The following is a 26,831-nucleotide window of genomic DNA, read 5'->3' on the forward strand; positions in this document are numbered from 1 at the left end:
CTAGGTAAAACATGATGTTACTAGTAGATATGGAAGGGGATGATGAATGATAGCGGAGTAGAATAGTAATGCCAAGAACGGGAAGTTCCTTTGGATGTCGGAGCCGCTTTCAAATGGGGACTACTTCGCAGATATCCTTTAGAGAGAGATTATTCAAGTTCGTGCAGGGGACTTGATAAACAAGTAACAAGCTCACCCGATGGTATTTACTCAAACCTGTCCAGTATTTAACATGATTCCTAGAATTTTCGGGCAGCCGTACCTTACACATGGGTGGTTTCCACTTGTCCTGAACGAAGATATGATTAGAACAGCGATAAAAATCATCACGGCTTGGGCGCTCACCGCCCTGACCGGGTTCCCACCCTCCTTTAGACTCCAGCAAAGGAATGGAACAGAAGCCCCGGGCGCTCATCGACGTGCATTGAAAGATTGCTATACAGAGCCGATCTCCACAAGTCAGCCATCCAGTTCCCGATGTCAGTGAAAAGACAGGACAAAATTAAGATGGCAACGCATGTCCATAGAGTCCCAAACAGCCTGGTATACATCTGATTGCTATCAAAGAATGAGCTTGACGAAGCTAGGCGATATCAGTGTCCCGTATACGATTCGCTTCCATGCGACTCGGAGTGAAATTTGAATATTGAATTCGTAAGACACGGCTCGGATACGAGAATTGGCGTGATTGTCGGCATCCGAGGCGACCAACTTATTCATCGGCGACTGTGTACGCTGAGAAGACGAGGATAGAACGTATGCACACGCATGCCGATGGCCAGCCCGAATGATTACTGTCAGTTACAATTGATTCTAGTACCGATGGCGGCCTGGAGGCGTACTGGTCGGGAATGTGCGTTGGTCGGTGGTGGTGGTGCGAAATAGAGGCCGATTGTCAACGTAAGCAGGATAGTTGGATCCACATGTGTCCACAATTTGTATCGACGTGACTACCTTACTAACAGTCGTACGATGACCTGACAATTCATTTTATGGCACGTGGAAATCAGGATTTTATCAGATAGCCAGCCCTTCCTTGAAGTTTCGATTGAGTTCAGCTCTTTTTCTTCTTTTTCTTTCTTTACAGTTAACAGCTGGCTCGGTGCCCTCTATCCTCAGGTCTTTCCATTGATCCGTAACTCTCCGTGAGCGACGGTTGAGATTAATCTTCTCATTAATTCCATCCATGATTCCGCACCTCTTAATACATGTAGTGCGTCTTCCTCGTCCGCCATTCATTAGCTGAATTGGTTGTCTCGTTGTCCGAGTCGTTAACGAAGGATGGCAGAGCATCGGGCCTTACTTGTTACAGTATTGGCACTAGTACTATGGCAGACAGGTGGTGGGATCCAGAGATGTTGGCGCTCAGCTCTTTGTTGTCTTCTAGAGCCAAGTCGGCTCTGGACAATATCTTCTCATCACTCTTTACGATAGACTCCCCGCGTGCCCGCCCTTGGAGGCAGCGAGCGATCTTCCGGCTGGAACTACGACTCGTCTTTTCACACATGGTGCATCACAAGCGGCATCTGCAGACCGTCCTTCCTTCACTTGGAGTGTTCGTAAGATTTCGACGCATCCCCCCATCATATTCGCCGACCCTCGTGGGAGCTGACGCGGTCTTGCCCTCTAAGTTCATTTTTAAAGTTGAGCAACGGGTGACGTTTGATAGGAACATAACGATTATGCTCTGCACATATGCATAGCGACGAGGAAAGAATGCGGAGACATGACGGTGCGTATCAATGCAAGGACGACCCCAGGACTTTTGTATTACATATGTGGTGATCTAGATATATTGTAGATATATATTTCATTTTGGAGGAGATTATTTATTCAATATCCTGTCTGTTTCATCATCCTCGAAGCTTTTGTCGAATCTCTTGCAAGACAGACACGCCAAAGTTTTAATTTCCGGGTACCCCTCGCCATGGCCCTCCACCATGATCAATCGATCCCTATCGGTTTGCCATCTCCCCTCTACTTTGCTTGCCACCACATCTCAGATAAATTCCTGAGGCCGCCTCTTGCCTTACAAAGACCACTGAAACTGAAGATTGCGAAATTAAGACTTATGAGCGACAGAGGAACTGAATTAGATGGCCTAGGATGCCTGTACAGTGCACGGCTGCTATACTCTATTGCTCAGGCTGGGCAGTGTTGCTCTGTCTTGGCTGGGGGGATTCGTATGAAGAAAGCGACTTCGACATCGTCCAGTAGTGTTATGAGATTCTCTTCTTCTCACTCGCATCTCGTAGCGGTGTTAGATTGTGCAGTTCCAACTTGCGAGCAAGTATGTAGATAATCTCCTGTTTGAGACTTGTGTAGTGTTACAGTTCTTAGCCTCGACTGAATAGGCTCATGTTTCAATCGATATTAACAAAACGAGGGTGCTTGTCTTCTCGGTATGCGCCGGCGTTATTGTCGCTCTATGGAAGAAGAAAGAGCGCTCATGTAGAATAGAAGGAAAAAGAGGAGAGGCGTTCAATCCGCAGCCACATATAGAACCAGCGCTGTTAAGGGAATCACCGCCTGTTGTAGGGAAAAGCCTCGACGACGAGGTACAGATAATTGTCATAAGTTGATATGAGTAAATGGTTCTCATGTAAAGGCACGGCAGTGAGCACTTGTCGTGATGAAAGAGTCCACAATGTGACGATTGTGAATGGAGCCCGGTTGCATCAAGGATGACGGCAGCGTTTAAATTGTGACACTAACCGTACGGCTGTACTTGATCAGAATGATGCAGCGGTGAAACATTGCCTCGAGGAGTGTGTTTGTAGCTCAGAATAGATCAGGATAGGAATAGCCCTGCAACTGTGGCGTTAATGAGCGCCTGCCGGGCCGTACCCGGCTAGCTAGAAGGCTCTGTACGACGGTCAAAGATACACCTCTAGTGAAAAGAACATTGTTGCCGGCATCGAAAATAAAATGAAGCTTACACGGTTTCTATCAGCCGATAACCGACACTGTAGCAGGAAATTTGAACGACGATCATCTATCACGACAATTCAATCACTGGTAGACAATAATGTCAAGTGGCGTTTCTCACCGTCGGAAAGATTTCTCCATGGACTCCTGCCCTTCTTGGCATCGGAACCAAGGTCCTAGAAAGGACCGCAGTTAGACACCATGGTGTGACAGCTGCCGTATTCCAAGGAAATACATATTGAGGGGAGACACCCGAACGGTTGCGCCAGAATACCGCGGGTCGATGCTGTTCATCATGTAGACAACATGCTGGTTTCATTTGGATTAGTACAACAGAACACATAAGCTAAGCTAACACTCACGACATACTGAGCTAAGAGATGGAGATGGTTTGGGTAGAAGGTGTTGTCATCGCCGGTGAACGTTCTTGACCCCATTTCGGCTGCTACCCTGAACGTTCCCACGCCATCTGCCACCTGCCTCCTGCTTTGAACGTCGATCCCAGTCAATCACTACCACTGCTGGATAGCATGGGTATCATCGGATTGCGACCTTCGTTCCATTTTTCTGTATGTAAGCGATACTGACGACTGTACAAATAAGCAGCAGTTCGTTTCACAGAAACCAAGTTGATTACTACCAGCGCATCTAAAACGGAAGTTTGCTTTATTTTTTATGACATAGCACTATAAACCCCCGGCATCATAGGACCTTGGCCACGTACAACCCGTTTACGCAACAAGGTGAATCTAGATATCCGCCGTGCTTTTTCCCGCCTGACGATCCCAAAAGTACGGTATGTGGCCCCTTTTTTGAGCGTTCAGCATTCTCGGTGTTGGTTATACTACTGCCTCCGATGGTTGAGTGAAGAATGCCAAGCCAATCGAATACTGTGCTCCGAGAATGCGGATGCTCGCCGCCCGGACACTCCCGTTGTATCTACCACCAGATTGAGTTTTCTAGGCGATCCTTCGTAAACTCAGGCTGGTAAGACTTGACTCTTCCTCTTCTGGTTCTTACGCTTCTCCCATATAGATATAGACGAAGCACCGCTAAGGCCGCGTATCTCGTTGATGGCATCGCATGCGCGCCGCGCTACCCACTCTACTTGCTTAGATGGTTTCATGACATATCATATATCTTTTAAATGTTGCAGGTCCTTCATTCCAATTGGCAGCTTTAACTCTTTCTATATCTCTCTGTCGGGTCCATAACAAGATTATGAAACCTCGGACGCTAGTTGAGTGTGGCACTGAGGAAGCCTCCCTATTCTGCATGCCCGCGTAATCTCATGCACCGAAAAGCTGGAAAGGCGCACATCCTGTTTGGAGCCACTCTAAACTGGCTCGTCCACAAGGAAGCCTTGTCTCGGAACCAACGATCCTTTGACTAAAAATTAAAATCATTCCAGGTACCGGACACCAATTCCAAGGACGACAATGGTAGTAGCTGTTGTATTCCTCCTGACGGTCCTTTGTTAAGTAGATACTTACCTAAGGTATGATTCCGCTTGCCCCGCGATAAACATCCTCGGGCGAACTGACTCATCCGATTTTAGTTAGTTCGGCCCAGTCGATGTCCTTACGATCATGTCGCTCTCTTGGTGCCTGCCTATCAATTTCAGTTCCTCAGAGTCAGAGATCTCTCCGCAACACCAGGTGGCTGTGTTCAACCTTCTGTTTGCAATCGGTCTTCAGATGCTGTACCGACTTGATCTCTTTCACGCGGTCTAATCCCTCCGGGGATGCAACGTAAACGCTCCGATGAGTAGGTTTTGAATGATGATGGATTGTTAAATTTAAAGAATCAAGAGGGGATTAATGGTGTGTCCATGAAGAGCGGACTTATAATCTCTGAACGCGAATTCCCCTCTCTTCATCCCCTTCCGCCATGAGCCCGTCCCCTCCGTCCTACGACTCTCTCACATTCCAGATGAGCCCTGTAGTCGAACTCAAAGCGAACGGCCAAGTGTCTCGAATACGCTCTCACAAAGGGAACGCTCCCACATTGCCTCAAACAAAGTACTGTCCTCTATGTCCTGCCAAGTTCACAAGGACGACGCACTTGCATAGACATATTCGTTCACGTCTGTATTCCCATCTTTATGGTGCATGCGATACTTACTGACCCGCATCGGTTACATAGACACCAATGAACGCGCTCATCGGTGCGATGTGAGTAGCTTAGGAAGCACTCTTAACGACATCGCCTAATTTGCTTCTCAGTTATGTGGCGCCGAATTTACGAGGAGTGATCTCTTGACAAGACACAAGAAGACCTGTGGGGACCCGTATGCCTAATTCTCGCAGGACGGGTGCTGAACTAACGATGTTGTGATAGGCTCAGTGCCCATCGATCACGAAGGAAGTCCTGTCAGGTACGCTGGACCGGGTCGGTCGGGTAGAATATATTCTGATTGAATCTCTAGGCTTGCGCTGAGTCCAAAGTCAAATGCAACCTTCAGTATCCGTGCTCAAAATGTTCCTCGCGGGGCAAACAATGTGTTTTCATCAATGATCCTGCAGTTTCTCGCCACAAAAAATACGGAGCGAGAAAACGAACGTCTCAGGTCAAGACAGAGAGCCAGCCCATCGTCATTTCGGATCAGAAATTTCTTTGCTCGTCGTCATCGCCCGCATCCTCGCCCGAATCACTACCGGCGTCACCTACCTTTCATCACACCCTGCTTCCCGGGCTTGACTTCAATTGCACGCCTGACTTTTCCCCGTTATCCTCCTCACACTCCTCGCCTCCATCAGACATTTTAGATACAGTCATGGACGACGATGCTGCGGCAGATGTCATTATTAACAGAGATGGTGAGCTTACCGGGCTCGAGCCTCACATGGACAAGATCTTTTCCAATGGCATGTTCGACTCGCTCCTAGATCATTTCTCTTTTTCGAATCAGGACACAAGTCATGCGTCTGCAGCAGATTTCTCATGGCTTGGAGGCAGTGATGCAACTGGATACGACACCGATTACTCATTACCATCCTCTCATAGCGCAGTATCTATGCCTACGCCACCAGAGTATGGCTCACCTTTGGAATTACCTCGCACCAATTCACCCCCATATACCGCTTCTTCCGGAGGATACTCAAACCCGTCAAGTATGTCGAACGGCGTAAACCCGGCGGATACTGAGCAGCAACAATATCGTAAGTCTTCAAAACATCGATTACATTGATTATATCGTAATAACATGACCTTCTTTTCAGTGTATCTCTTCTTCTCCGCATTCTGCGCACAACTCCCTTTAGTGCACCCGTCTACATGGATGACGGAAGACAAGCCTCCAATTCTCCTTCGCGCAATGCAAGCATGCGGCGCACTCTTTGTCAAAACCCGACGGGCCGCGAACTTTATTACCGAAACTTTGTCTTCAACGCGGGATGTGTTGATACAGGAATTTGTAAGTTCCGTGTAGTAGACATTATATGTGACGTTAGTGCTTATACATGATCGTCTAGACCAAGGTCTCGTCCGGCCCGAAGGAGCAGGATTTCTTGATACTAGCTGCCGTCTTGCTGCAGACTATTGGTCTCTTTCACCAGCGTGCCGACTTGCGGGTGTCTTCTAATGTTTATCATGGGATGTTAGTAATGGTATGCCGATCTTCTTCTACATGTTGAGTGCTTCTTTGACCGAAGCTTCTAGATGATTCGTAGGACAGGATCTATCGCTCGTTCGCGTTCTTGGGCTGCTCCTGATATGAATGATCCGCCTCTATTGGAGCATGCATGGCGGGAATGGGCTTTTCATGAAACCGTCAAACGGTAAGTCCATCAATGCTGCCTATCCATTTCAGAACGTTGGCTGACAAATGTTCAGGGCCCTTTTGCTTTCTTACCTTCATGACTGCTGTCATTCTGTTTTCTTTTCTATGCGACCATCCTTTCCGACAGCCGAATTCGACATTAATTTGCCATGTGACGACGCGGTGTGGAAAGCTCGAACGTCCATGGAATGGTTCGAGCTGATCCAGAAGCCATCTCCATTCGGAGTAGGTGCAGTCAGGCTGTATGGTGTTAGCATGCAGCAAGCGCTCACCAATCTTGGAGAGATGCGACTTTCAATCTCGCATGCGCCTCTCAATTCCTTTTCCCAGTTCATCCTCATTCACACCATTCTTCGTAACATCTATATCTCCTACTCGCGAAACACTTCTGATAGCACAATCCTTCTACTTTCTACATCAGCGTCACCATCCGAGCCCGTCACTGATGAGGGGCGCCGAGGAAACCATTTTGCAACTCAGTATGCTCTACATAACTGGCTTCAATCGTGGATACAATTTACGGATACACCAAGGTTGGACGACGATCCAGATGAGCCGCCATTCATCTACAACTCTTTGCCTTTCTACTGGCTCGCACAAGTTTCACTTCTAGCAATCCAAGAGGGTGGTTCGGCTTGGGTTGAGGAAACAACGGAGAACAGATTCCATGTCATGAAGGAGTGGTTGGATCGGATTCGATTTTTTCTGCGACAGAACCACGAGATTCCCCCTCATCTATGGGAGGAGCTGATGGCCATTCGACGTCAGATCTCGCAAGCTGACCCAAGTACTTTAGGGGACCACCCCAACGGTTTACTATCTTTCTTCTCCGAGCATTGAATAACGGACTTGCTGAAGTTATCGCATTAGATAGATTGATCGTCACCGGGACCATCATCCATTGACCATATGTATTACCTGTATCGTTATTAGTTGTATAACGCTAGCCTACTCTTGTATGATTTATCTTTGCATATCATGTCTCGATAAGTGGAATAGAACAGCTGCACAATGGAGCGCCGCAGGAATACCCACTCGCGCTCAGGTAATAACCGAAAGATCACTCCTTCAGCGCTTTCCAAGTGTCGCCATGCGGGAAGAAGCTGGCTGTGGGCGCAAAAGTTATTTATCCAGGAATAGACTGTTGACGAACAGGGTATAGTCGGGCTGTGATATCCATCACGGATGAAGAGAAGCCGGTACAAGGTTGATGCATGGGTCAGCATACGGAAATATCGGTAGAGCGGTATTCAACGGGATGACCCACCGGCTACAGGCGTTGCGCTGACGACGCCGGGGGGACGGGAGTTTCAACGGCACAAACATTGGTGTGGTACATGGTCAACGTTCACAACTTGAATGTGGCCGAGGACATAGGCGGCAGCAAAGAATGGGGTTGTTGGACTCCCGGCGCGTCCTAGGGATATTGTTATCTTCGTGGTCCAGAGGCGAGCTATTGTGAGATGAATGGGAGAGCTAGGCCAATTAAATGGTCAATGCATTTCCATAATAAATATCTTGTACTATTTAGGTAGCGAAGGCGAATACAATAGCCACAGCATGTGAATGCGGTTTGATGAGCTTTGCCTGACTTGGAGGTGCTCTTTTATCAGATTGATTACAGTAGGAAGGGCAGGTGTCGCGGCCTTGTCATCGGCGCGCTTTACATCGCATTGCATGGGCGACTTTGTAAGGTTGTTTGACAGTCTAAACCTATTCTATAGGCCCGGCATGATGGTATGGATGCTGAAATGACGTTTCAGATAGTGCTGCGCAAGGAGATGATACATACCATTGCTCAGAAAAACATGCCTTGGGACGTGCGCAGTCCAAGCTAAGACAGGGTCGGGGGTCGGCCACGAAAATTGAGGGGACTATGCTAGTGTATAATACGGAGGAACTCCAAGGAATTAATGTGAGATAAAGTCAGGACCTAGGACGAGGAAGTCTGAATTGGCAGCTATTTTTGTTGTATAATACGGAAGAGAAGGCGTTATCCATGTGATAACTGCATTCAAAATACAGAACAAGCGATTTTGTGGAGCCGGCGCATAATCCTCGCTTATGGAGGAGGCATGGTCGGCTCAACAGGGCGTCAGAACTAGCTAGTTTGCGATAGTATTAGTCTAGAGAGATTGAGAACACGTTGTCGTAGATAAGTTGGAAGGAAGACTGGATTGACAACGAAAATGTGAACGTAATCCTCCGTTGTTAAACTTGAGCTTGGGAGCGACAAGTAATGTCAATCAAACGTTTGATCATCGTTTACCTGCAGACCTGCTTCTTGCCAAGGGTCATTCAAGTACGATAACATCCGTTTTACCGGGTCCTTTGACGACGGCTTTTTTGCTATTCGACATACAGCTCTTATCAACAAAGTCATGTTTTTGGTGACATCATAGTGCTTCAAGTATGCCGTAGGCTTTGTCTGTCATCGCACCGTTCTTAGCGTCCACCACGACAAAAGAAAATGCCCATCGAACTCAAAGGTAGTTGTCACTGTGGTATAGTCAGATTCTCTCTTGAATCCAGCACAGCTGTCCCTTATCACGTGGGTAGCCACTAGACGCATTGGTAGCGACGGCGCGCTGATCTTTGGGTCGATATATCCAGCTTTGTTGCTGCTCCATCTGTCGCAAGACTGCTGGGACTGGAGGGACCATCAACTTAGGTGGCCATTCGAACACCCTGAAGGTTCTTCAAGGGAAGGAACACATTAGGTGCGCTGTCTACCGGTTAGCGATTCGATGATGCTGGGCCTGATTCTAGGCAGTGTCTATAAAGCAGTAATCGATCGAGACACGCCTCATGAACGTATCGCTACTTCTCAGAGGAGTTTCTGCGCCAAATGCTCCACCATGTTGTGGCTGTACGATGACACCTGGTCCGCTTGCCTACTGTTCGAATTATGGTTTACGATCTGACCGATCCGTCAATATTAGGCCTGAGCTCATACATCCCTTCGCATCTGCAATTGATACTCCATTAGAGGTGCCAAAAACGATGGCAAGTCTGGTTTCTGGGGATCAACTTTTCAGCCAATTCATGGATTATATCTTCCTAGGTGTGCATCAAGATCAACTCCAAACCTGACTACGTTCGCCTTCCGGAAGGTGACAAGGAAGTGTATGACGATTATGGTCCTCTGTCGTTGGAAGAATGGCACAAGGAGCACAATCTCTTTGCCGCCTAGAGACGCTATGCGAAGGAGCAGATGATCATTGCGAAATTGAAATCTGCGTTGAAATGTTTTGTTGAAATGAACATCCCGTCTTGTTACCTGAAAGCTGATTGAGGTTAGTTTGAACGAGATAGCGCTACTTTGTCCGGAGATAATTCATACCTCGACTGAACCTTCGTACCTGGGTGGCGCTTGCCATCCCATTGTGCTAGGACAATACCCTACAACCGGCGCCGATAATAGGCGTTCGGAATTGAAGTGGTTTTGTAGGTCTTACTGTGCGGCCTAGGGATTTTTCGCATTCGGCACGCCCGAAATGGGGTTTAGTGCGGCCTATCTTAACGATCTTGGCTTATAGAGTCTGACAGTCAGCACTGATGCACAGTCTCCACAAAGCAGATAGCCCGTAACATATGCGTTGTGATGCGCTGAAATCTAGCATCCTGTTGCTGGAGGACCAGTTATACGTACCGCTGCGTACCTGTGTATGTCAGTGTTCAAATTATTTCAAGCCGTATATCATTTTAATCAAAAGTTTACGGTGTTCATTTGTAATTTAGGCATGAACACCGACTGACTGCTGTTGCCACAGCCTGCTTGGAGCTGCCTCGATGGCAACATTTACAATGTGATTGATCTTTATCGATCACAAGGTAAACGTTCGACGTTTTTCTAAACCTCGTGTTGAGTCGTGCGACATCTTCTAGCTGTGCGCCGCTCCTCATTACTGATTGGACTGTCCTCTTGGCGTTCATATGTTAACGAGATAGTAACCATTTTATTACAGGTCTGTCATATACTCCATCACTGATGAAATGTCGCCAAGATTTCGAATTTATTATGTCCATCTTCAGTGCATTGGCGGCATCGCTTAGACGTTGTTTACTGTCTATGGACTTGGATCTTTCAGAGGTCTAACACTGACGAGTCTCTACTCTAAGCCAACTTCAAGTACGCCCGGCTCTATCGACTCCTTGAATGTTGCACTCCTCTAGCGCAGGCGCCGCGGTGCCTGTCTTATACGGTCCTCAATGTATATCGCGGTAGGCGACTTTGTCGGGCCCGATGCCAACAATGATTCCGTCAGGCTCGTCAGCGGATCTTTAATCGTATCACCTACGGCCTTGCTCTCAGCATACAACATGCGCCACTGTCGTAGTACTTACAATTGTATGCCACCATGAGGCATGCCGGGTACCTCAGGACATTCAATTTCTCGCATAGGTTGTGCCTGTCAATCAAGATTTTGTCCTACCGATCCTTACTTTCCGCTGGTGAGTCCCCGTGCTTGCTCGCTAACGGAGCGGTGTTAACTCCGGTCATGTGTCGAGAGTTGTTTAGTACACCATTAAAAACTTTTGAAAAATAAGGATGTGCAGATCCGGTGGCGACACCACAACAGGTTTCTCGGGGATCTCGGTAACAGTGATGCGGGTGGACTGGTTCAGTTGGTGCGTTTCCTGAGAAATGAATGACCTACGTAGTTCGCGGGTTGTAAATGCAATGAATTGTGAATATATTTCTCATCTGTCGTAAGCCGATCTGCCGTTAATGCCTTTCGTCTTCGGAGCCGGGAAGGATTGAAGGCTTTAGATACCACGAGAAAATTGGAAGAGCTAGCCGATCAGGTAGTACATGGAGATGCACAAGTGGAAAAAACCAACTACGCTCTCTAAGTAGTAATACTACTGCAACTACAAAGAATTATTGTGTAACAGTTAATAACAAATTCAACTTGTTAAAAAAGAAACGGTCACATGACATGACTCTCATTTGTGAGTCCTCTGATTCACTTCATAGTCACTTTCTTATATGAACAATAACCTCAGGACGGAAAATTAAGTAGAATGGCAAAAGATGCCTGCTTCATTCTAGCTTGTCTGATCATATCGCAAATTTCACTTCTTTGTATTCATCTTCATTATTTAACTTGATTGATTAACTTATATTGCAAGGCATGGGAATCTTCGGTAATTGATTTAGAGTCGCAATGGCAGGAATTCTGGGAACTCTCAGAAGAGATTTCATTATTTAGGTAAACCTCGAAAAATAAAATGTTTCGGATACGGGGAATCGAACCCCGAGCTGCCGCGTGAGAGGCGGCAATGTTAGCCGTTACACCATATCCGACTGTTATAGAATTTTTCAAAGAATAAGCCTATATATTTTAATAATGGACTCCGAGACGGTACGATAACAAACATTTCTTCCATCCCATGCCCGATATGAGAATGAGACCGTAGGCAGAATGTTGTCAAGCCTTGAACCATGGTGACTCATCTCCAAGTCATCTCTGTTCTTTGCGACAAATGCAATCACATCTTTTTGCCCCAAAACGACTGGTCAATATTCAATGCTGGATTTTTCGTGGAGAGCCCTCGCTTGTGACATCACTATTTGAGTTTTGTGCTGTGCAGTTGTCCTATTGATGATTGTGGAGTGAAATTTCCCTCATGTCAATGCGTGCTACTTACATTATAATGTTACCATGGACTTCGTATTTCTTTTGGCCTGGCGATCTGCGGTAACTGGTCTAATGTACCCCCTCATCATCGCCTCCTCACATAGGCTCGATGCCAACCTACCTTCCACTTGAATTGCTACATCATCCCATTAATAGGAACTACACAGCCTCGTCAGACTAGCTCGAGTCTACTCACACAAGAGCAAGCACTAATTACTTCCACGAAACATTTCTCTGTGGATCGAGATGCACCATGTCCTCTTCACCAAGCCAGCTACATGGCAATGCTTTTTCCACCATCATCGCTATGTGATATCATGTATTCTCTCCAGTACCTTATGGTGATGGCAAACAAAGGATGATTTCAATTACCACTTCCCCTCTACGACTCCCGCGACGGATGCAGACTGCTAGTATCCTACGCTGGAATATGATGCACTTCTTGTTTGTCTACAAAAAGTCTGGCAGTTGACATGCTTGTCGTTCTCGTCTTGGCCCGACGTGCTTTCTGGGATAGTGATCCTCCTACCACGATGAGGAAGCATAATAATCTTAAGGTTAATGACCCAGTGAATACTCACTACTCGCTCAATGCATGAAGTTCTGTGGCTATGACCTTACAGCGCCCATTGTCACTCATTGGCCGGTCAGTCGCGACGCATTCTGTTCGGGCATCATTGTTGTCATCCATCGATGATGACGCATGGATCATCGGTCGAATTTTCTCCGATCTACAGAATTTGGGTACAATATTGATATCTTTGCATATACTCTCGTCATATATGCACGACAGACCCAAACAACACTCGACTGTAGAGCCTGGGCAATTGGGCGTCTCCTTCTTTCTTCATTACCTCCATCTTCTTTCCTGAATACCACTCTTCTCCGCTCTGTTTTCATAATGCCTCGTGACAATGCCAACGCTCCTCCCTTCTCCACTGTCTCCACCCCAAGTGCGGACACGCCAAGGACATTCTTTCTCGCGACAGGGCTCGCACGCAGAAGCTCATATCCGGCATGCAGCCTCACGGACCTCTTGTCATCCAGGAGATGGGCAAGAGAGACTGTCCGGGTCGCACACCGGCTATTCTCAGTCTGGCCAGACCAACAACAGTAATTCCATTGACGTGACGGATGCAGGTGCGCGCTAGCGTTCAGCCGTTACTTATACCGCCGTGGGGGAAGATCGGGGAGCCTGATCAATCTTTCACGCTTCTCATTGATACGGGTGTGTATTCTGTTAATATTATTGAACCCCGCCTCTTTAGCTTACGCATTCCACAGGAAGCCTCCAACACCTGGGTCGGCGCTGACAAGGAACACAAACCATCGCCTTCGTCCAAAAAGTGTTTCATATTACTTGTCCTTCCTTTACAAGGTACCGACTATCTTTCTTTCCTTTAGCACTCGGAAATCCATTGTATGTGTTCTACATGCAATGACAGGGTAACTGCTTCATGCGCATCTTCATCCGTAGAATGTTAGCTATGGCTCTGGCTTCTTCACTGGAACAGAGGGTAAGTTCAAGAGTTTCATCCGATTCCATCAGCGTCAGCACCTTGTTGACTCGGTCATTCAGTGATCGATCGACGCGAGCTCTCCCCTGACCTTGTTATCGACCAACAGTCCATCGGTCGAGTTCATTGGTTCGTGATGGTTTGTACATTTCAATATGGGTGCTGATTGTAGTTTTAAATGTACAGATGGCTTCGCTTTCCTCCAGAGGTTCTGTAGTGTTTATGACACGACGAACAGTCACGTTGGACTGGCTAATATCCCCCACACCCAGGATAATACCAATTAATGACTTATCCCTTATTCTACCATTCGCTTCGCTCAGTACGATTGTTATAGTAATGAATGACGATCGCTCGTTCGACGACTCTATTCAAGCGCATACTAGCCATGGATGGTGTTTAGACTTGCTGAGAATATGGGTGACCGCATGAAACTAGGGGTCGAACCTCCAAGGCACAGCAGACGATGCGTCATTGCTCGAGATATTCTATCGTTTGAAAGGGCCAAAACTATCTTCTGCGGAATCGAGGCAAAATGCATCCGGCAACTAGAATTGTAGCAAACGACGGAACTTCTTGTTCCTCGACCATAAGCCACCGAAGGTCAATTTCCAAGCGTTGGGTGTGCCGCGTTGTCAGGGTCCCGTTTCTGGTATTTGTCAGTAAGTAACACCGCTACGGAGACGACACAAATATTAAGACCTCTTTTAATATCGGTGGATTTGCTGCTGCATGGATGCTATTGGGCATAGTCAGCAGTGAACATAAGTGAAGGGAGAGCTCATACGGAGGATATTTCGTCGTAAACGCTACAGCGAAAATATAAAGCAGCAGTGAATGAAGTCACTGGTGCCGAGTGTGGGGTATTTCTACTTACCTACTTATCTCTACCAAGTTGAAATAACACCACCTGCCCTTCCGAGAAGCATGGGCAACACGCACACTTGCTCCGAATGGAAAGTAGTGCTATTATGTTCTTGGGGGATGGAGGTCCAGCAAATTATGAGTACCATCGAGACCTTTCCTAATTAATTGAGCCAGACAAGAATCTGGAGTAGACAGTATATTGCCCTGGCATACATACAAGAATAGAACATCTTGCGTTCTCGGTTTCCAGAGACAACAGAGCTGTGCCGTTTTGATAGGTGCGGAAAATAACACCAAGAACTCGAGGGAATGCCAGGCCCTCCACACCAAGAAACGCTGTTTGCTGCATAATATGCATCTCCACGTAACAAGCAAAAGAGCCCCGTAGCCAAGAAATAACAACAGAGCAAGAGAACAAACAGGACGGACGGACCATGAGGTGATAGGCTGATGGTGGTTACCCAATCTGGTCGATACTTGTCGCTGGTCATTGCAAAGGATTCTTAGATACACAGATCACAGTTTTGCAGAATCATTATTCCCTTGCTTGAGGTTGACCTCCATGGGGAGGCTCAACGACATTTGATTAGCGACAGCCAAGCAAACTTGATTGTCCCGCCAACCGTCAACCTCGAAACCTTCCCCGACGTCCGACGGTGCACTCCACAACTCCACGTACGTTTCATGTCTCCCTTGAGGGTCATTCACAAAATTTCCGCGCCAAAACATCCCAACCGTCCGAGAAGCGTGATCTTTGGATGGAGGGGGGATCGGAAACTTGAACTCGAGCGTTATGACCATTGTAGGGAACCAGCTACAAGTGTCATATGTAAAATCCCTGCGATGTAAGAATAACACAAAGACGCTTACCCCCATCTGAGCGCTTGTGGTTCACTCTTCGGTATTAACACGGGAATATTCAAGAACGCATCGGCGAATAGAGCAAGCGAAGGTGTCGTTATCCGCTCATTCCTGTCCGTCAGGCCGAACCATGTTCCACCCTCCATGCCACCACCACCGATGGTTGTCCCATTGGTACGCGTAGGGCTATCCAAGGCAACCTTGGCTCGGATCTCAGGCTCCTGTGTACATTGAAAGTATTGTCTAAATTTGTATACATCTCGAATCTTCTCCAGTTCTAATGGGGCAGTAGATGGATGTCGATACAAAGGAACACGCCGTGCATAAGGTGAAGGAGGGGCAAGGGTCTTGTTTGGAGAGCCTGGTGGCGGGGCGAGGATTCCAAAGATGAGGTGTGATATGATAGTAGTTTTGCCCTAATATGCAAGTGAGAGGCTTTCCCAGAAAAGAAGAAGTACGAACATTCTGTATGAGCTCTGCCACGAGGTTCGTGAATCCTTTTCCTCGTTTCTGAAATCGCACGTGTACATAAAAGGCAGCGGCTGCTGTGCTATGTAGGAAGTGGGCCGTGACATGTATGGGATCTGGATGGGACTTTGCTGAAGTTTGGAACTGCATGCATGCGTCGATGATGTTCGCTAGGAGATAGCCTGGACCGCGGCGATTAACAATGACTACCAATCACTCCGCGAAAAGCGCTCACCGCCGTTGGGTACCCTACAAAACATCTGTTAGGACTCTCGCCAACACTATCGACGACATTACTGTAAACGTACGCAGCTACTGTCCATTCTGGGTCAGCGACCGCACGGTAGACAGCATGTGACCCTGGCACATCCTCTTGAAATTGGACATTGATAGCTTGATATAATGGCGCCATTCAAGCCACGACGAGCGCAGGACCTAAGATTTGACCGTAAACTAAGCTGCTAGGAGAATTTGACCCGATGTGATGGTGGGTCGTAAGAGATGTATTGATGCTATGATGGATGATGGCAATTGAAGAGTGGTCCGAGTCGGACTTAGACTTCATTTTTACTCTGTGAAGATGCTATGGTCTCAGCTGTTACTCGCCCTGGCTAGGCTGACCTGCTCTCTTATTTTTAACATCCCGCTTTCATCGTACTCGGTTCATGACCTGTGACTACGGTCTAAATATCCTGACAAGTCGAGAAAATCACCTTGTTCTGATGAGACAGGTGGCAATACATTTTTCGTGGGCTATCAGCATACGAGCATTGTTATATCTGTCATTGGTTTTCTTTGCCCGAATTTTATCTAGTTTTTCTACAGTAACTATGATACTATAGTCTTCAACCAAAGGTGCGCTGTTAAATAATTGCCGTTTTCACTGTCGATCTCAGGCTGATGCATGACGGATTCTGCCAGATGCTCCTCTGGATTTATATCCACACCGCCGTGAGCGCATTAATCCTTAATATCTATTTCTGGGTAGTGTCGCCACAGACCGTAAGATGTAGCTCCGACTGTGGCATTTTATTCAAATGTACAAGTTGATGCCGTCTCTGCTGCTTCCGCGTTGAAAGCGTTTCTAATTTAATTTTTTTGCTGACTTCTAGGGACCTGAACCGGTTTTGTGGAGCGGTTCCAATCAGACTAATGGAGACCATCTTTCAGCGAGCACGATGGCCCAGACTGCCGCGAAACTCTGTGCGCTCAAGCGTGGCTGCGGAGTTTGCAATTGACCGCTGCCTCGCTAGCGATGCCTTTCTCCTTGTGGTACCGTGAACAGTCGTCGGATAGCGCGTTGACCAATCGAAGAACTCTAAAGCATAATTATAAGGTGACACCTGCGCGTCTTTCGGGTTTCTTACACAGTTTGTTCTAGCTGACTTTCCAACGCCGGTGTAAGGAACAAGGATCGTACACAGATACGATCGCTGGGGCCCTCCTAGTTCCCTCGGTATTCCTGTTTGATCCTGGCATAAGGACGAATCATTCATTTATCAGACATGATTGGGAGACATTCATGTTGGAGTTTGGAGCGATGCATAGTCAAACGCGGCTCTGTGTCGTTTGTGACGTATCATATGGTACCGTTTTTCTATGATCCTCGTTCCGTTTAATATGTCTTACCTACCGTATCATTTATGTACCTATAGCCGTCGGTCGCTCTCCTCATCTGTTGATTGCTAATGTTGTCCTATTAGCTTTCATCTTCTTCATATTTGAATTCTTACAATTTATCTCCTCAGGATCCCTGAAATGTGTCTCTCTGCTATTGGATATCTGCTTGCCATTCTCGCATTGCGTGTGGCCGCTTGGCAGTCCCTTGAAGCTTATATTGTTGCTGTCAATAAATTTGGAGCGGAGTGCGTATCCGATCCTAGAGGGAACAGTACACTAACAACCCTCTGCATCAGTTTTGTTAATCCCGCCCCAATCGTAGCGCAAGGAAACGCCTCAACCTTGGCGGACAACGTCGTAGGGCGAATCGATATCACCACCAGTATGCTGGTTTCTCTCTGCGGTTCGTATACCCTCTTTGACCTTTACCAGACTTTGTTGGTCAAGAATTGAACATCGGTAAGTACACTTTCATAGCCTTCTGAATCACCTAGTAACACCTTTCCAGAATACCTTTACGGGCTCTTCCTGGAAGGCGCCACAGCCAATACCACACAACTCATCGGTACCCCCATAACGACAGTCCCACAAGCCCTTGTCGTCGAACAGCCCGTCGCATTCGTCAGCTTCGTCACTAATCTCCTCTTCTCGACTGTGAATCTCACACTTCCGCTCCAAATCGATGTCATCCTCAGATTCGACGACGAGACTATGAAAGTCACGTCCTATGATGCGACCCTGAGGCGCTGGTCAGAGTTCTGGGACTATTACATTCCTCTTCTGGTTCCCAAAGCCGCCGAAGAGTTGATGGCTGCTAACACGGCTGATGTGGACTACTGTAATTCGACAGATATCATTGTGCACCGTGCTGCCGCAGATATCTGCACGGTGGCCCAGACGTACTGTTTGGGCGGAAATCAGCAGTATGATTCGTGCGTGTACTGGCATCCTGTATTCATGCTTAAACGCTAACTTTTCTCTCACTAGCTATGACCAATGCGTACAATTCATAACGGAGGAGGTGCCATTTGGTGCATCGTGGTCCGGTGGCGAGAATGCAAGTGACCTGGCATACCGATGGAAGTCTCCTTACTAACGTGTGCATACTGTAGACCGGTTTCTGTCGATATATTCACAAGAGTGTGTCAGCAACTATTAGTTTTAGCTGCAGCGCAAACTAACTAGAGATATAGACATGGTCAAATACCGTCCGGACGTTCATTGTCCTCATGTCGGGCCTACTGGTGGAGATTATTGCAGTCAGTACCATGTTCTGGCACTTGACTTGAATTTGCCTGACATGCGCACAGTTCCAAGGAACTACATCGACATAGTCCTCAACCCGCCCTTCAACGAATCTTTTATCGCGTATACAGCCTCGGGACAGTGATTCTCGGAAATTCAGACAGGTTGACTCTGTGATGTTCTTTTGGCAGTCGCTTGAGGATATCCGAATCCGATGTACTACATAAATTTTTCCACTTTAGAAATGGTGTATGTAGAAGCAGATACCTGTACATTTGAACATATATAACATCTCGCTTCACACTCTCTGGCACACAGACCATGTTTTATTATATGAACAGAAGCGCTGCAACCAATTTGACTTGTCTTGAACTAAATCCATGCTCCAGAGTCAGCTTACTCACCAATGTCGACTCGGATTCACCTTCTCACCATGACTTAACGTTTACAGGACCGGGCGCTAGTCTAAAGCGGAAATGGATCTTTCACTTTGTCTTTTCTCGATGTTCATCTTCCTTGACGCTCTGTATCTTGCAAAGAGACGCACAGGCAGGTAGGTAGTAAATGTTACACGCAGTCCATCGGGGGTCGGGCGTGAGAAAAAGGATCGGTGGCACGCCACACTCTCAGAGACTTCTACGATATTGATAAGTAAGGCCGACGTACTCTAATCTAGAAGGAGAATGCATAATAAGGGCAGTTTTCCGAACCAGAGCAACCGACGATCTTCTTTGACGTCGTCAATTACATGGGCCAATGGAACACTTGGCCAGAGAAGCAGTTGCCAACATCTTTACAAAGCACTGTAGGCATTATTAAGCGATTGGTAGGGAGACTAACTATTCTCATTGGCTTTCATCATAGCCCGGGTCGTCTTCAGAGCATTCTTCATTCTTCAAATCTCGTGCAATATTCTTCGCACAAGACGTAGAATTTCTTCGATGACGCCTCAACGAGTCTGGACGAGAGAATACCCTGAAGCATTCAGAGCATTCAAGGCTGGCATTGAACCGATCGGATGCGTGAGCTGCGCCGTATCTCAAATGCCGGTTGAGATCATTCTGGCGGGAAAAAGTCAACGCTTTCCTAGATTTCAGAACACAGCCGAGGGGACAAGGAAAACGAGAAGTGTCTTTCCTTTTCTTACTCTTCGTCTGCAGCTCAAAGCGAGGCGCACGCGCGCGAATCCGACTGCTTGGGGAAGCCGCAAGTGTCCGTCTCGAGTTCTGAGCCCAAGTCGAGGGACCAGGCTCTCCCGGACCCGGACTCCGTACATCGTCTTCATCTTCGTGGTATGACGCTTCGTCCCACAGCCTCTTCTTGGGGATATGGCGAATCCGAGGTCTGACCGCGGTCTCCTCCTCCTCCTCCTCCTCCTCCTCCTCCTCCGGGGATTCGTACTGCAGAATACTACGCGAAGTAGTCCGATCAAGCTCGTCCCCTCTTAATTCAAGTCTAGTCGGTGCAGCGCCCTGGGTAGTACTCGTGCGGCGCCGATTCCTAGCTCGATCGAATTCAGCTTGCGTCCCGGATTCAGACTTCCTTTTTAAAGGCGCCTGCGATTTTTCAGGATCGACCTTCCGACTAGGTTCTCCCAATTCGACCAATCGAGAAGGGATGGATATCGGAGGCCTAGATTCCTCGTTCGCAAGACGTGAACTGGGCGATAGTCGTTCACCACGACACGATCGACGTTTCTGACGAGGTCGGGGAGTACCTATCAGTGTTATACATCAAGTATTGTCCAGAAATACCAAAAAAGGACTGACGCAATGGTTGAGATTTGTTCTCAACCGGCGGAGCTGGTAGCGGACAACTGTCGTTTGCTGAGATATCGTTTCCAGCAGAAGCCTCTCCACTCTCTTGCGGCCTAGTTGCTTGTGTATCCTCAATGGGGAGAAGACTAGATGAGGGCTCTTCTGCAAAGTAGGATAAGTAAGCCGTCGTTGCTTCACCACTCATGGCGTCATAGCCAGTCACTGAAGCAGTGTAATCGCTATGCCCCAAGAATTGATATGGTGAATAGTCATGGAAAAAATCCGTAGCCGTATAATAAACCGGGTTCAAGAGGGAGGCGTTATTGTCATAAAAGTCGAAAAGACCGAGGGCGATGTTGTCGCTAGTCGTGGCGTTAGTGTCGTAAGTCTCATTCCCGAGGTCTGCAGTCCTGATAAGCACATCGCTGGTGTGCATCGATGAGAAAAAAATGCAGTGGCATATGTTAACCTTGTCGGGACTTACGGAAACGACAGAGATATCGGGATATCGCTCGGGGTCGAGCGATTATTCGCGTCTGTGGCGCGTCTGAGTGCAATAAGAAAAGAACGCCTCAACAGAGGGAAAAGTCGCGTACGAAGGGTCCGGCATTGCTGGAAGCTGGTTTCGTATTAATGTTTTGATACTGTTGCAGTCACAGATGAGATATGATGGGGAGGCAAAGGCAGTTTGGATTCGAGGTATTTCTATAATCTTTAGCGGCTCCGCCAAGAAGGCTGTACGGGGGGCATGGAGAACACGTACAATTGCTTCAAATAGAAAGACATCATCATGAATTTTGGACCTGAAAAATATCAGAAGGCACGAGGTCCGATTAATTGTGGTCGGTTATAAGTTAACGACCTCGCCAACGCCCGACGATAGAGGGATTGATTTCATTTGCCAGAAAGAACAAGCAGAAGTAATTGAACAATAAATTTATGGAGGAGGCATCGACAAAAACGCTCCGTGCAAAGGACACCGGCATCCTCCAGAACGATGAGTCAAGTATTATTTGATAGGCGCCGTGGAGTTAACCAAGTGTAGCTGAAGCTGTTAACTAGATGTTGGAAGAGTTCGAAAGAGAAAATCATTTTCATGTGCTAAACATGTGCCTTGTGTCAAAGGACGCGAGAAGAGAGCGAGGAGCTGTATCATAGCATAGCCTTTCAAGCACACAGGGTATTGCAGCCTTCACACGGCATTTTAATATTGTTGCTGATGGTCTTTGGTGACATCATCTCGAGAGCCGTGGAAAGAAGCCAGGCAGAAGAAGCGAATGTGCCCTTTCGTCACGTAGCAACGTGAGTACCAAGTTCGGATCAAGTCGCCGTAGAGGGATCTACGCAGTTTCGACTGCTCGTTGTACAGATAAAAAACACGTATAGTGTTGCGTGCTATGAAATCTGCGTAATCCTAATAAACATGTATATATAAAGATAGAATGTGCGGGATGGGACTCATATGATTGCCCGACAAAGTCAATAACGACGTACATAGGTGTTACAGAGTCATACAGGTTAAGCCCCAATCCGGAGCGAGTGAGAAGAGATAAATCCAGATCAAGTGTCGCAATTGGCCATTACAGCCGAATAACAGTCAGAACGGCCACACGGCCATCCTGTTCTATACCATGATTAACACCTGTAGAACAGTTAGGCACGTAGCGATAATAATAAGACACAAACAGACCGTCATTGCCTGCTTCAAGGAGATCGTCTCTCCAGGTCAGCTCGGCCTTCCACCACTTGCCTTGCCACCGACTTCCTGCAACTGCTCGTTCAACGAGCCAGTCGCGGCCTACGCGCAATCTGAGTAAGCATCATACCCGCAGAGTGAACGTATATTTACCCAGATTGTAACCGTTGGGGACAATCTTGTGGTTCTTACTAGAGTTCTCCTCCTTAGATGCCCTAGTCAAAACTGATTAAACAGAGCGAGAAAAGCGTGTTAATGCGCACCCTACGAACCACGCGCCTGTGTTGGCATCGCTGCCATTCTGCTTCCATGCCCTGAAATGATGGCCGCCTACGGAGCAGCTGGATCAGTGCTGCGACCGCAGTGACTGGAGCAAACGGACCTGCAAGGCTCTCCCAGCAGGTTCCCCAAATTGGAAAATAGTACTGGCGCGCAAGAAACTGTTCAGATTTGCGCCCGTCGCCGTCGCCGAGATCCGCTTCGTGGATGTGGCCGTAATGGAGCCCAAGGCATTCGTCCGAGAACCCAATGGACCTGTGGGATGACTGTAAACAGGTGTGATAAAGAGAGGTAACGACGTACTTGGCGTAGTAGTGGAAGCCGTGGTCTGTCAGAATGAAGGGATCTGACTTGCCAGATATGATAACATTCAGCGGTTCTCCGTAGTCAGGACTAGTGTACTAAGGGATATCATCGGTCTTTGCAAGAACAGAGGGGCGCTGGTAGCTGACATCTAAAAGGCGACCGCCGCCAATGCGTGGATCCATCCAGCCCAGCATCTCAGGCCCGTCGTCTCCGCGTCTAGCACTAAAGGCCGTCTGCTCCACTGATTGCTGGGTCTCGATAGAGAATGAAAAGTCAAATTGGCAGAGAAAAAGAAGGAGAGAGATAAGAAGATGGCCGAGCATCTTTACCTAGGAAATGGTATGAGGCAGAGTGCCCCTAAGAGTGCCCCCTGATGACGAGAAAGGGAGACAGTAGCGGAGCAGAGGCAACCATCTAGCCACGTGCCTGGTCGCGGTCGCGCAGGCATTACCGCAGCGACACCTTCTTACCGCCATCATGTCTGACCTCTCGCCGCGGTCGCACAGTCCCCAAAATTATCGGAATATCCTTCACTCTTCTGATGACGATGGCGACACCGCTTCGCAGCGTTCAATCTCGTTGTCGTCGCCAACAACGTCCCCGAGGAACTCTACCCTTAACGAACCTCACGATTCTATGCTCCCATCGCTGTCCTCCGACTCTTTTGCAAAGCGCATCTCAAAACCGTATACATTGGACACTGATTACAGCTCCGAGGCCGATGATATGAGCTTTTATAATCGAGATAGCCATGAAAGTCCAGTTACTTCTGCTGCCCCCTCAGTAATGGAAGAAACTAAGGAGCCCGTTGCCAGCCCACGAATGGTGACCTATCCTCCTAGAGGGGTGGATACTGAATCTATCGCCGAGTCGTTTGCTTCTGGCTCGTCGAGGAAAGCCCGTCCCGAGTCTATGCTCGTTGTCCCGCCTGTTGGGCCTTTGGTTTTGGGTATCGCTTTAGTAGATTTCAACCATCTGGTGCGTCACCTCATCGCGTTCTTCAATATACCAATAATCGTGGTTTCAGGTTGGCCCGAAGATAGAATGGTCGAAAGGAGAAATATTCGAGGACGAAGAAGTAGCCAAGATACTACCATTCCTGGCTTTGCCTGACGGCGCTCATTTAGTACGTTCTCAATGTGGATTCAAAAGAGACGCTCTTGAACTGACACTGGCGCATAGAATGCGGAAGATTATTCATATTTCCATCTGGTACCTTCAGGACCTAATCCCACCACTATCTTCGGTATCTCGTACGTCCATTAGTCCACTCCCGCAAATTATTCACGACTTATCACCCTCTAGGTGCAATCAGCAAATCGCCACCTCTGCTCTCCTAGTCAAGATGCCAGATGTTACACGTTCAACGGTTCAAAAAGCTGTTGTGGTTTTGGCGTCAAAACCGGTCTTTGGCCCAATACGGTTTGTGAACATTCATTACCAGTATCACGGTGGACTCAATTCCTGTCGCTAGTGATAAGCTAGGTGTTGTGACGACGGCACTTTTTAATCAAAGGTTCGCGGTCTAGCCATTTCAGGACCACAGTACTAAGTAGCTTCCAGGGATTTCCAGGAAACTCAAATCCTTGATGATTTTGAAGTAGCGCTAGAGCCATCGCTCCGTGGTCAGCTGACGGAAAGCGGATTGTACATGGGTACGTTGCCTGCTTCTTCTATTCGATATATCTTATATCAGGGTGCAGGAACAAGCTTGTAGGTTCTCATTAGTCTCGAAACAGGGCTCATATCAATTTCACACCTAGACGAGAATTTGTGCATATCTTCCGACAGCGCACTTTGATTCTTGTGAAAGCATTGATGCTGCAAAAACGGGTACTTGATTAATTATCTTCACATTTTTTGCATGCTCATTGCAACGAAAGATCCTGTTTTATGGGCATCCTGTCGAGAGACTATGCACTTACCAATACTCCTTAATTTCCCTTCTTCCGGGTATGTCCGTTATACTGGCACACCTCTTTCTGGTCAAGTCAACTTGAGTGACAGGTCTATTGCAAACGCTGGACGATTGTGGTTCTCCACCCTTAGCAGCTCGTGCGCCAACGCTCTCTCGACCGTCTTCCCTCCGCACATCTGATCACAAGAGCATGATGGCATATACCGGTTTGCCACTTGATATCTTTGGCAAGGTAGTTATCGTTTTATTTTCTGTTTTTGCACTTGTGTATACTTACGATGACTTGTAGGATGCATTCTTCCAGCCATATCTGCCCTTACAACAAATGGATATGCTCAAGGAAACCAAGAGTTGGCTCTGTGGAAGTACCAATTCAATTGTCACTCAGCAAAGTGATATAGACCTTCTTGTCAACGTATGCACCTGGAAATATCATAGACTCGTTCCTAACGATTATTTCAACAGACTGAGACTGGCGCTTTCGAATTCCGTGATCCAAAACTGGAACGGTCAGCCGGTTTGACCCCAGCCGATAGAAAGTGGATGGACGATATTGTTCAGGATGTCAATGAAGGCTGGAGCGACGAAGACCCCACGCGCTCTCAGGGAATGCAGTACGATTCCTCGGTCTTTTGATCCCTTCGAATTTAATGTTGGCTCCCAGGTTCAAAGGTAGCGACGACTACCTCAGAACAAAGGTGAATATCCTATAAAGATGAAGAATGACAGGTAGTCTGATGTTCTTTAATAGTTCGAAGAGTACATAACCGCAGCATTGGCGTCGGTCCGGTATCGTGACTTTGTCGCGAAGGGCGAGGGAAATGGTGTCATTATTACAGGGGGGACCGGTTCGTTGTTCCCTTGGGAAGGTAATTGTCTTTGGCTTATATTCTCGTGTTTTCGCAGGAGGTGACTCCAGTTCTACGGAAGATTTCAATCCATTGTGGATATCGGAATTCAAGAACACGAATGCTTATGAGGTATGGGAGAGAACAACTGACCCGTTGCTCTTTGATATCGTGGAACCACGGTTAGTCCTGTCTATGTGTGGGAATAACAATGATCTGATTTCTGACCCGTTTAGGCATCCTTGCAATGAAAAGCCTTCTGTTGTAGCCGATATCGGTCTGCGACTCACTGAAGGGATTCAAGAGTTGAAACTCGAGCAACAACTTGGTCCAGCCAGAGAAGCGGTGGCGCGGACAATTACGGCAGGGTCGGCTAATTTTTTCAAAGCTGTGGAAGGTGTACGAGGAAAATGGATGCAACGATCGGCATCCAGCTCGTCGTCAACGAGTGATGAAACGAAAAATTCACGCTCCAGCACGCCCGTAGATATCACGAAGGCGGATTTGGAAGGTTCTGAGCTATCCACTGCCAAACCAACATTGTTTTGGAGGAACTCTTCTGATTCAAAGCAGTCTTCTCCTCAGATTCAATCCCAGCGTCCCAACTTTTCTGCATGGGGAGCAAACATCGGCGCGTTTGTGTCCTCACACGCTTCTCGGTTTTCACTTTCACGAACCTCAACTGAAGATTCGAATACAAACACGAACACGACAACGACAACGACAAAGACTGCTGGCAGTCCCACTGTTTCGCCAAGGGTATCATTTACGGCTTCCCCGACGATAGCGTCGCCGCAGTCCTCCCCAAGCATAATGTCCATGCCATCCCCGCATAGATCACCGGAATTGGCATCTGTGCCTGAATGCCGAACAGAAGAGCACTCGGAGACCACAGGCATGGCTCTATGACCTCTGTTCCCTGGTTTTGCCTTGTCTCAGGACTACAGACAGTTTCCAATCAAGCATGGTGCATTTATTTAAAAAATTACAGCTCTGAGTTAGCTATAGTCACATATACCCGATATATACACATATAGTACATGCATAATGAACTTGGTCACTCGCCGGACAAAAGAAAAGCGTTGAATCCCACAA

General features: G+C 47.5%; 12 protein-coding genes and 1 non-coding gene across 13 annotated transcripts; 8 read left to right on the forward strand and 5 right to left on the reverse strand.

The window, feature by feature from the left end:
- The first annotated feature begins 978 nt into the window (after nucleotides 1–978).
- Nucleotides 979–1,783, forward strand: BT62DRAFT_1076741 (uncharacterized protein). Its single transcript, XM_043179244.1, has one exon. It carries the CDS (start codon nucleotides 1,329–1,331, stop codon nucleotides 1,701–1,703), a length of 375 nt encoding a protein of 124 aa, XP_043039157.1. The 5' UTR covers nucleotides 979–1,328; the 3' UTR covers nucleotides 1,704–1,783.
- A 144-nt stretch (nucleotides 1,784–1,927) lies between these two features.
- On the forward strand, nucleotides 1,928–2,582 carry BT62DRAFT_1006689 (uncharacterized protein; the record flags this gene model as incomplete). Its single annotated transcript, XM_043177267.1, has 2 exons — nucleotides 1,928–2,290; nucleotides 2,355–2,582. The coding sequence occupies 2 exons, from the start codon at nucleotides 1,928–1,930 to the stop codon at nucleotides 2,580–2,582; spliced, it is 591 nt and encodes a 196-aa protein (XP_043039158.1).
- A 1,928-nt stretch (nucleotides 2,583–4,510) lies between these two features.
- BT62DRAFT_171823 (uncharacterized protein) lies at nucleotides 4,511–7,594 on the forward strand. The gene is made up of 9 exons (XM_043179919.1): nucleotides 4,511–5,014; nucleotides 5,074–5,102; nucleotides 5,154–5,218; nucleotides 5,269–5,305; nucleotides 5,357–6,089; nucleotides 6,150–6,343; nucleotides 6,402–6,536; nucleotides 6,589–6,707; nucleotides 6,763–7,594. The coding sequence occupies exons 1-9, from the start codon at nucleotides 4,819–4,821 to the stop codon at nucleotides 7,547–7,549; spliced, it is 2,295 nt and encodes a 764-aa protein (XP_043039159.1). The 5' UTR covers nucleotides 4,511–4,818; the 3' UTR covers nucleotides 7,550–7,594.
- Nucleotides 7,595–7,638: 44 nt separating this feature from the next.
- On the reverse strand, nucleotides 7,639–8,388 carry BT62DRAFT_1006692 (uncharacterized protein; the record flags this gene model as incomplete). The annotated part of the gene is made up of 4 exons (XM_043177268.1): nucleotides 7,639–7,876; nucleotides 7,938–7,993; nucleotides 8,047–8,185; nucleotides 8,234–8,388. The coding sequence occupies 4 exons, from the start codon at nucleotides 8,386–8,388 to the stop codon at nucleotides 7,639–7,641; spliced, it is 588 nt and encodes a 195-aa protein (XP_043039160.1).
- Nucleotides 8,389–9,179: 791 nt separating this feature from the next.
- On the forward strand, nucleotides 9,180–9,902 carry BT62DRAFT_981083 (uncharacterized protein; the record flags this gene model as incomplete). Its single annotated transcript, XM_043189566.1, has 5 exons — nucleotides 9,180–9,260; nucleotides 9,323–9,429; nucleotides 9,483–9,593; nucleotides 9,652–9,715; nucleotides 9,774–9,902. 5 exons carry the CDS (start codon nucleotides 9,180–9,182, stop codon nucleotides 9,900–9,902), a joined length of 492 nt encoding a protein of 163 aa, XP_043039161.1.
- Nucleotides 9,903–11,948: 2,046 nt separating this feature from the next.
- BT62DRAFT_t88 lies at nucleotides 11,949–12,020 on the reverse strand. Its single transcript has one exon. It is a non-coding gene; the product is annotated as a tRNA-Glu (tRNA).
- A 1,037-nt stretch (nucleotides 12,021–13,057) lies between these two features.
- Nucleotides 13,058–14,431, forward strand: BT62DRAFT_1006696 (uncharacterized protein; the record flags this gene model as incomplete). The annotated part of the gene is made up of 7 exons (XM_043177269.1): nucleotides 13,058–13,447; nucleotides 13,495–13,700; nucleotides 13,759–13,774; nucleotides 13,832–13,871; nucleotides 13,934–14,010; nucleotides 14,058–14,207; nucleotides 14,258–14,431. 7 exons carry the CDS (start codon nucleotides 13,058–13,060, stop codon nucleotides 14,429–14,431), a joined length of 1,053 nt encoding a protein of 350 aa, XP_043039162.1.
- Nucleotides 14,432–15,254: 823 nt separating this feature from the next.
- Nucleotides 15,255–16,614, reverse strand: BT62DRAFT_987326 (uncharacterized protein; the record flags this gene model as incomplete). The annotated part of the gene is made up of 5 exons (XM_043190062.1): nucleotides 16,376–16,614; nucleotides 16,303–16,316; nucleotides 16,062–16,249; nucleotides 15,609–16,015; nucleotides 15,255–15,576 (listed from the first exon to the last, which is right to left on the reverse strand). The coding sequence occupies exons 1-5, from the start codon at nucleotides 16,477–16,479 to the stop codon at nucleotides 15,255–15,257; spliced, it is 1,035 nt and encodes a 344-aa protein (XP_043039163.1). The 5' UTR covers nucleotides 16,480–16,614.
- Nucleotides 16,615–16,620: 6 nt separating this feature from the next.
- On the forward strand, nucleotides 16,621–17,339 carry BT62DRAFT_987328 (uncharacterized protein). Its single transcript, XM_043190063.1, has 3 exons — nucleotides 16,621–16,922; nucleotides 16,989–17,112; nucleotides 17,180–17,339. The coding sequence occupies exon 1, from the start codon at nucleotides 16,733–16,735 to the stop codon at nucleotides 16,907–16,909; it is 177 nt and encodes a 58-aa protein (XP_043039164.1). The 5' UTR covers nucleotides 16,621–16,732; the 3' UTR covers nucleotides 16,910–16,922; nucleotides 16,989–17,112; nucleotides 17,180–17,339.
- A 486-nt stretch (nucleotides 17,340–17,825) lies between these two features.
- Nucleotides 17,826–19,077, forward strand: BT62DRAFT_896251 (uncharacterized protein; the record flags this gene model as incomplete). Its single annotated transcript, XM_043183251.1, has 6 exons — nucleotides 17,826–18,069; nucleotides 18,120–18,146; nucleotides 18,196–18,619; nucleotides 18,675–18,770; nucleotides 18,873–18,946; nucleotides 18,998–19,077. The coding sequence occupies 6 exons, from the start codon at nucleotides 17,826–17,828 to the stop codon at nucleotides 19,075–19,077; spliced, it is 945 nt and encodes a 314-aa protein (XP_043039165.1).
- A 700-nt stretch (nucleotides 19,078–19,777) lies between these two features.
- On the reverse strand, nucleotides 19,778–21,342 carry BT62DRAFT_1076750 (uncharacterized protein; the record flags this gene model as incomplete). Its single annotated transcript, XM_043179245.1, has 4 exons — nucleotides 21,286–21,342; nucleotides 21,174–21,236; nucleotides 20,702–21,114; nucleotides 19,778–20,649 (listed from the first exon to the last, which is right to left on the reverse strand). The coding sequence occupies exons 1-4, from the start codon at nucleotides 21,297–21,299 to the stop codon at nucleotides 19,778–19,780; spliced, it is 1,362 nt and encodes a 453-aa protein (XP_043039166.1). The 5' UTR covers nucleotides 21,300–21,342.
- Nucleotides 21,343–22,269: 927 nt separating this feature from the next.
- On the reverse strand, nucleotides 22,270–23,164 carry BT62DRAFT_896376 (uncharacterized protein; the record flags this gene model as incomplete). Its single annotated transcript, XM_043183255.1, has 7 exons — nucleotides 22,270–22,331; nucleotides 22,380–22,487; nucleotides 22,539–22,600; nucleotides 22,649–22,715; nucleotides 22,768–22,919; nucleotides 22,968–23,065; nucleotides 23,117–23,164. The coding sequence occupies 7 exons, from the start codon at nucleotides 23,162–23,164 to the stop codon at nucleotides 22,270–22,272; spliced, it is 597 nt and encodes a 198-aa protein (XP_043039167.1).
- Nucleotides 23,165–23,404: 240 nt separating this feature from the next.
- BT62DRAFT_932830 (uncharacterized protein) lies at nucleotides 23,405–26,804 on the forward strand. The gene is made up of 16 exons (XM_043186425.1): nucleotides 23,405–23,948; nucleotides 23,998–24,096; nucleotides 24,153–24,223; nucleotides 24,276–24,392; nucleotides 24,445–24,486; nucleotides 24,534–24,625; nucleotides 24,674–24,683; nucleotides 24,734–24,803; nucleotides 24,854–24,923; nucleotides 24,978–25,120; nucleotides 25,178–25,303; nucleotides 25,354–25,502; nucleotides 25,553–25,586; nucleotides 25,640–25,757; nucleotides 25,819–25,918; nucleotides 25,973–26,804. Exons 1-16 carry the CDS (start codon nucleotides 23,448–23,450, stop codon nucleotides 26,643–26,645), a joined length of 2,415 nt encoding a protein of 804 aa, XP_043039168.1. The 5' UTR covers nucleotides 23,405–23,447; the 3' UTR covers nucleotides 26,646–26,804.
- The last annotated feature ends 27 nt before the right edge of the window (nucleotides 26,805–26,831 follow it).

Source organism: Guyanagaster necrorhizus (genome assembly GCF_019112545.1).
Source record: "Guyanagaster necrorhizus MCA 3950 unplaced genomic scaffold BT62scaffold_14, whole genome shotgun sequence".
NCBI lineage: Eukaryota > Fungi > Basidiomycota > Agaricomycetes > Agaricales > Physalacriaceae > Guyanagaster > Guyanagaster necrorhizus.

Bases quoted from the DNA above. Each gene is read 5' to 3' on its own strand.
- BT62DRAFT_1076741 (XM_043179244.1), top strand. From the start codon at position 1,329: ATGGCAGACAGGTGGTGGGATCCAGAGATGTTGGCGCTCAGCTCTTTG.
- BT62DRAFT_171823 (XM_043179919.1), top strand. From the start codon at position 4,819: ATGAGCCCGTCCCCTCCGTCCTACGACTCTCTCACATTCCAGATGAGC. The intron at 5,103-5,153 runs GTGAGTAGCTTA...TTTGCTTCTCAG, and splicing joins AACGCGCTCATCGGTGCGAT to TTATGTGGCGCCGAATTTAC. The intron at 6,708-6,762 runs GTAAGTCCATCA...ACAAATGTTCAG, and splicing joins TTTCATGAAACCGTCAAACG to GGCCCTTTTGCTTTCTTACC.
- BT62DRAFT_987328 (XM_043190063.1), top strand. From the start codon at position 16,733: ATGACCTGTGACTACGGTCTAAATATCCTGACAAGTCGAGAAAATCAC.
- BT62DRAFT_932830 (XM_043186425.1), top strand. From the start codon at position 23,448: ATGTCTGACCTCTCGCCGCGGTCGCACAGTCCCCAAAATTATCGGAAT. The intron at 24,097-24,152 runs GTACGTTCTCAA...ACTGGCGCATAG, and splicing joins TGCCTGACGGCGCTCATTTA to AATGCGGAAGATTATTCATA. The intron at 24,393-24,444 runs GTTTGTGAACAT...TCCTGTCGCTAG, and splicing joins CCGGTCTTTGGCCCAATACG to TGATAAGCTAGGTGTTGTGA.